This window comes from Bison bison, unplaced genomic scaffold, assembly GCF_000754665.1.
Source record: "Bison bison bison isolate TAMUID 2011002044 unplaced genomic scaffold, Bison_UMD1.0 scf7180017864375, whole genome shotgun sequence".
In the NCBI taxonomy this organism is placed as follows: Eukaryota; Metazoa; Chordata; class Mammalia; order Artiodactyla; family Bovidae; genus Bison; species Bison bison.
In genome coordinates this window covers 1,939,573-1,946,391 of record NW_011494947.1, presented here as the reverse complement: position 1 = coordinate 1,946,391, position 6,819 = coordinate 1,939,573, and the positions used below count along the sequence as shown (strand labels likewise).

The 6,819-nt window shown below is 55.8% G+C and overlaps 1 protein-coding gene across 1 annotated transcript in view; it reads right to left on the bottom strand.

The window, feature by feature from the left end:
- RAPGEF1 (Rap guanine nucleotide exchange factor (GEF) 1) overlaps nt 1–6,819 on the bottom strand; it is a 114,719-nt gene that overhangs the window by 11,676 nt on the left and 96,224 nt on the right. The window contains 2 exon segments of the mRNA XM_010856942.1: nt 1,049–1,212; nt 4,686–4,774. Coding sequence (XP_010855244.1) covers nt 1,049–1,212; nt 4,686–4,774 — 253 coding nt within the window.

Genomic DNA, 6,819 nt, shown 5'->3' with positions numbered 1-6,819 from the left:
GATACGTCACAAAGATGCTGAGTTATAGCCAGTGTGGCTTATACTGACCGCAGCCTGTCTATTAAGGGAAAGTCTTATTTTCCTAGGAGCAAACGGAGGCGTTCACCCATAAACCTGGCCTGGAGCCAAGAAAGAGCTGTCACAGGACCAGAAGGCCCAGGCTACTCCCTGTAATCCTGAAGGAGACCGCCCAGCGCGTGCCTCCGCGTGTCTCCAGCACTCGCCCTCAGAGACGCGGCTTCCTCTCTAGGGCAGGCTTTATCCCTGGAAACCCAGGGTCCTGGGAGCATCCTGGATTTCTAGCTAAGGCAGGGCAGTGACGCCCAGGACCTGCTTTTTCTGAAGAAACTTCTGGCAAGTCACATCATTCTCTCTGCAGAGGAGCCAGCCCCCACCTTTTGGTTCCTCCAGGCCATGACAAGGCCATGTCTGTCACGGAGAACATGTGTGTAGAACAGGCTACCTCCCCGGGGAGGGGTCAAGGCCGTCACTGGGAGCTGCTCCCCCGAGTCCCCAGGGTTGCTGGGCAGCAGGGAGTGGAAGGCCCTCTCAGCTCAGCTCCTCGGGCGGTGACAGGTTTGGGCACTATGTTCACCAGTGAGGCTCTTCTGATAAGACACGGGCTGGAGGCAGCCGTGTGGCCAGGCCTGAAATCCCTTCATCAGCGTGTGCCTCCCCCGCAGAGAGAGCCATGTGGACGGTTCTGTCACTAACATGAAAACACCCTGAACTAAGGAGGGCCCAGCACACAGGGCTCCATGCTGCGCACCCACGTGGGCTTCGTTCTCACCACAGCCTCCAGAGTCCCATCGTCTGGGGCTTATGGAGGACAGGCCACTTGCCCAAGCTCACTCGCCAAGTGTTGGAGAAGGGACAGCACACTTCCTCTGGGCAGTCGCCAGTGGGCCCAGGGTCCTGGAGCACCTACAGTGGCCCAGGCACGGGGCCAGGACAAGAGGGTGCAGAGCCAACAGCCCAGGGCCACCGGGGGTCAGCACTTGGCTGCAGCCTTTCTGTGTGGGTCACTTCCAGGTTCCCTTCTCAACACCCCTTCACCCTCTCTCTGGGCCAGACGCTGCATGTACGGCCTGTGAGGAACCCACCTCTTGCTTGAGGGTCAGCCTTGCCATGATCTCGTTGTGGTCGATGAGGGAGAGCTCGTCTACCTCCTCCTCTGACTGAGCCTCTGGAGCGTCTGGTGACTTCCGGGCCCTGGAAAGAGATGTGGTTTGTGTTGTGTCAGCAGGCCTGGGGCTTCAGGCACCTGCGGCCGAGGCAGCGTGACCCGTGCGTGGGGTCCGGGTGGTACTGATGCTCCCCGAGCAAGTCTTCCCTGGACCGCAGCTCCACGTGAAGACCAGACCCGCTCCCACCCCTCCACAGGGGGTGGACGGATGCCGGGACGCAGACTGGATTTCTAACTCTGCTCCTGATGAGCTGTGTGACCTCAGGACCGTCCCTGCTCTCTGCGTGCTCCATCGGTTAAGTGGAAGGGATTAAGCACACAGATCAAGAAGGTTCCACTGAGAGCTTTGATGAAGTAACGGTCTCAGTCATCTGCATCAAGGCCCACCGCACGGACGGTCAGTACTCCAGGAGAGGACAGCACAGGGTCAGCGGGGTAGGGGACAGGCCAGCACACATCTCAATGCCATTCCAGGTCTTTGCCCGGGGCCACTTCTCTGGGAGACTGAAGAGCGGGAACCAGGCCCTTGTCCTTGGAGTGCTGGTGGGGACAAGGGCCAGGAGGGCCTGAGGGTAGGACGGGCAAGCTAGGACTGAAGCACTGAGCAGGAGTGTGGGGAGGAGAGAACCCCCAGAGGAAGCACATGGGGAGTGGGGGGGGACGCAGCAGGCAGACGGCCATGGGATCTGTAGGCACCTTGCTTCCCCCCAGGGTTTTATCCGTGATTCCCATCATTCTCATGAAGGACCCCGTGAGCCACGGACTGGCCTTGTGGTCAGAGGCCTCATTTTTAATACTCAGTATCTAAGACATAAGGTGTCTTGGCAAGACACCTCTGCCGCTGGGTGTTAGAGTAGAACACCCACCACCCCTTAACACTCGGGGAGACCTGAGGCGCCGTGTCACACAGATGGACCCCATGGGCACGACTCTGAGGAGCGGCCAGAGCAGGCCGGGTGGGCAGCCCTCGTCAACAGTCCCCTGGGGAAAGCTTTCCATTTTTTCCCCTATCTCTTGCTGTTTTCACCATATCTTTAACTATTTATGCTTACGCTTGACAAAAACAATGGGTATTGCTTAGCTCTGCACCCAGGACCCCCAGCCAAACCTTAGCCAAAAGAGTGAGGAAAAATTGAACGTGTGAACATCTCACAAAGAAGGGAATGTCAGCATGAAGTCGCAGGTGGCAGAGCTGATAGGCGGGTCCTGCAATTACCCTTTCTACGTGCAGGTTGGAGAGTTACTACGTATTTCCACAGCCGGTCAGGTTTGACTCAGGCCAACACTGAGAATGTTACCAAAGATTACAGAGACATATGGCTAAATGCAAACATGAATCCTGATTGACCTGGTTCCAAAAAAATCAGTCTTATGAGATATATGCTGTCTAGGTTTCTCACAGCTTTTCTTTCAAGGAGCAAGTGTATTTTTAATTTCATGGCTGCATTCATTGTCTGCAGTGATTTTGGAGCCTGGGAAGATAAAATTTGCCACTGCTTCTGCTTTTCTCCCATCTATTTGCCATGAAGTGATGGGACCGGATGCCACGATCTTAGTTTTTTTAATGTTGAGTTTCAAGCCAGCTTTTTCACTCTCTTCTTTCACCCTCATCAGGAGGATCTTTACTTCCTCTTCACTTTCTATCATCTGCATATCAGAAGGAAGTTCTTATTACTCTTCTTGGGTGTGATAATCATACTGTAATCAGGTTGGCACTTTTGAGGCATGCTGAAATATCTAGGGACTGAGAGTCATATTCATAACAGTTTCGAATACACACGACATACAATATACACACTACCTGTAGAAACTCACGATAAAAAATTTGGGGGTAGGAATCTTTTATACTCCATTTTACTTGAACTCGTAAGAGGCGGAGGAGAGGTTGGCTTAGGATTTGAAGAAGAAAACACTGTTATGGATAGTTGTAAGGCGAACAATACGTGTGCACATACTCAAGAAGCAGTGGCTGTCTGTGGGCTGGCATGGAGGCCTTTGAGGGGTGGGATTATGTTACATCAGCAAGCACGGAAACAACGCTGATTTCATCGCCCATTGACATCACCATCAGAGCTCGCAGGTGACCGGGTCCATTTTCCACGGGCAGCACTACTTTGAAAGGCATCTTTTCTTCTGAGCAGCGGGTCTCAACAGTGGGCTTAAAATATTCAGTGAACCATGCTGTGAACAGATGTTCTGTCACCCAGGCTTTGCTGTTTCACGTACAGAGCACAGGCAGAATAGAGTCAGCATCACTCTTATGGGCCCTAGGATTTTCAGATGGTGAATGAGCACTGGCTTCAGCTTCAAGCCACCAGCTGTGTTAGCCCCCAAGAGAGTCAGCCTGTCCTTTGAAGTTTTGAAGCCAGGCACTGACTTCTCCTCTCTGGCTATGAAAAGCCCGGATGGCATCTTCTTCCAGTGGAGGCTGTTTCCTCTGCCGTCTAGTATAGCCTCCCCCATGGATGATCTGAGCTGGGACTTCTCGATGACCTGCTGCAGCTCCTGCGTCAGCATCTGCTGCTTCGCCTGCACTTGCGTGTTATGAGATGGCTTCTCTCCCGAACCCTCATGAGCCACTCCTGCCAGGTTCAGAATTTTCTTCTGCAGCCTCCTCACCTCACTCAGCCTTCACAGAATTGAAGAGATTAGGGTCTTTCTCTGGATGAGGCTTAAGGGAGTGTTGGGCTGGTTTGTTTGTTCTTCTATCCAGACCACCCAAACGTTCTCCGTACCAGCAGGAAGGCTGTTTCTCTGTCTTACCATTCGTGTGATCTCTGGAGCAGCCCTTCTAATTTCTTTCAAGGACTTTCTTTGCCTTCACAACACGCCTACCGGTTTGGTTGGTGCGAGAGGCCTAGCTCTAGGCCTGTCCTGGCTTTCAAAATGCCTTCCTCGCTGAACTCCATCATTTTTAGCTTTTGATTTAAAGTGACACAGGAGCGATTCTTCCTTTCACTTGAACACTTAGGGGCCAATGTGGGGTTATTAACTAGCCTAACTTCAATACTGTGTATCTGGGGACAGGGAGGCCTGAGAGGGAGGGAGACGGGGGCGGCTGGGGGTGCGGGGGATAGCTATTCGGGGAGTGTGGAGCAGTCCGAACGCACACCGTGTTTATTGATTCAGTCTGCCATCTTATATGGACACAGTCTGTGATGCCCCAAAGCAATTACCATAGTAACCTCAAAGATCATAGATTGTCATAATGAATACAGTAATAGTGTATAGTTTGAAATCAATATATAGTTTGAAATCCTGGGAGAATTAGCAAACTGCGATGCAGAAACACTAAGCAAGAAGATGCTGTTGGAAAGACGGTGCCCACAGACTGGCTTGACGCAGGGCTGCTACAAACTTTCTATTGGTAAAAAGCACAGCATCTGCGCAGCCCAGGTGTGAACACAAACCCCCAGAGGCCTTGCGGGCAGGGGCAGTGGTCACCGGATGGTAGACACGCTGTTCTCAGGGTGCTTGCCCCACGAGGGGCTTTTCCTACCTGTCCCCGCTGTCCCTGCCCTCCTTCCCGGGCACACAGCTGGCCGATGTGGCGTCTCTGGAGTGTCCATCCTTCGCCGCGGGTGACTCCTGGGAAGAGAAGGCAGAGCTGGGTGTGTGACAGCTGCCCCTGTTGGGCTGCTCTCCGCAGAGCACCTGCCTGCATGCGGCTTCGGAGCGCAAGTTCCCAGGGAGTGGCCTGAGATATAAACGCGTCCACCGCGACCGGCACACAGGAAGCACGGCCTCTTCCGACTAGTACCCTGCCTTCAGGGAGAGTGAAGGCTCCGCTACCCAGAGCCTCTGTCAGCTGCCGGCCTAGACGGAGCCATCCCATCACCTCCCGGCAGAAAGGGCCGCCCCAGGGGCTACCTACCACACAGCCAAGCTCAGCCAGTGCATGCCCTTCCTCCGTGGCCCTGACCAACACCCTACCAGCTGGCGGTCATCCACGTGCCCGGTCACACAGAGAAACAGAGGCTGTGGGGAGGGACACAGCCTTGCCGCTGACGCCAGAGCTGAAAGCTACGGCTCTGCCCGCTGTGCCCCGGGGTGTGCAGCACACCTCTGCTGACCTCCTAGTCACTGATGCCCTCAGCACCGCAGTGCTCACCTGACCCCATCACGCTTCCCAAGGGCCTCGTTGCTCAGGAGCACAAGGCAGCCCTTCCCCTCCTCCAGCACCCTGGCTTCTTCCCAGGAACCTGGCCCACCCCTCTCAGTGACCACACGGCCCTGGCACCCCTGGTCTGCTGCCCGGGCCGCAACAGAGAAGGGGGAACCTGGGGGGTGGGACACAAAGATGCAGAAACGTCCTCATGGAGGGTCACAGGGGGAGGGGAGCCCAGGAAGGTCAGCCTGGGACGGGCTCCGTGTACAGAGGCTGACCTGGAAGATGAAGGGGACACCTGGGGAAAAATAGCTCTCGGGGACCAGGCTGGATTCCACCAGAGTGGGAACTCCACCTCATTCTACAGCTTGCTAATACCTGAAGTGGGGCCTGCTTGTGTGGATATCTGAGGTGCTACGGGGTCATCATAATAAGAGTGACCATGCTTTCAACGGCTGGGCCCTTTGAGCTGACCCCAGAGGAGGACGGAGTACCCTCAGGGTACCCCCTCTAGAGACTGGGCCTGGCTCAGGGTGGGAGAGTTATTCTGGAAGGTTCTGCACTTGCTCATGTTTTGCTGCAGCAAAACCTGGACAGCTGACTACTCAGCTGAATCACGGCCCCTCAACTGCCTGGCACTGGCACAGCAGAAGACCAGGGCGACCACGACGGTATGAGGCCTGGGAGTCTCACCAGCTGCCCTGGGAGCAGGGGCGTGGTCGTGGAGCATGCTGGTGGAGGGATGTTGGTTTGGAGAGCTCAGTGCGGGAGAGAGAGAATTCCCCGCCTCAGAGGATGGACAGGAGACAGGCCTCAACACCGGAAGATGGGGTGGGAAGAAATCCCTGAGAGTAGCCAACCGGGGCCGAGCCAGCTGCTCTGTGATTCCCAGCAGGCCAGCCGGTCAGGCTGCAGGGGACCCATACGCGGAAGCAAAAGCAAAGAAGGCTCCACTGGAAGCCCCGTCCTCTCTCTGCAGAGCCAGGTCAGCCCCGGGCCAGGCAGCTCTTGAGTAGGAGACTCAGGCCGACGGGAGCCTCAGGCCGATGGGAGCAGGGCCGAGCCGCAGGCCTGGCCGCATGCACGAGGCAGCCCGAGGTTACTTACTCCTCGAGGGCGGGCCAGCTCCTCGCTGCTCTGGCCAGAGCAATACAGACTGACGTAGTCCCCCTCACAGGCGTGCTCACTCTGGGGGAGACAGGATGAGAGATACCCACCTGTGATGGCCCCGCCAGGCTGGCCCTGACTGGGACGTTCTTTCTCAAGGAGGGGAAGATGGTGCCCTCCATTCCCTGGGGATCTTCCCAGGGTCAGGGGACAAAGCTGTTTTTCCACTCCCTGCCTCTGTCAGAGGGGACTCAGATTTCCTGCTGGAGCTTCTCCAAAGATGTCAAGGGCACTTTAGTCCTCAAAGTGCCCTGGAGGAGGCATACTCCTCCGTCTCTGCTGTAGCAGGGACAGCAGGGGCCACAGCATGGCACAGGGGGCAGTCACAGAGGGCAGGAGAATGTGGGACGGTGGGCAG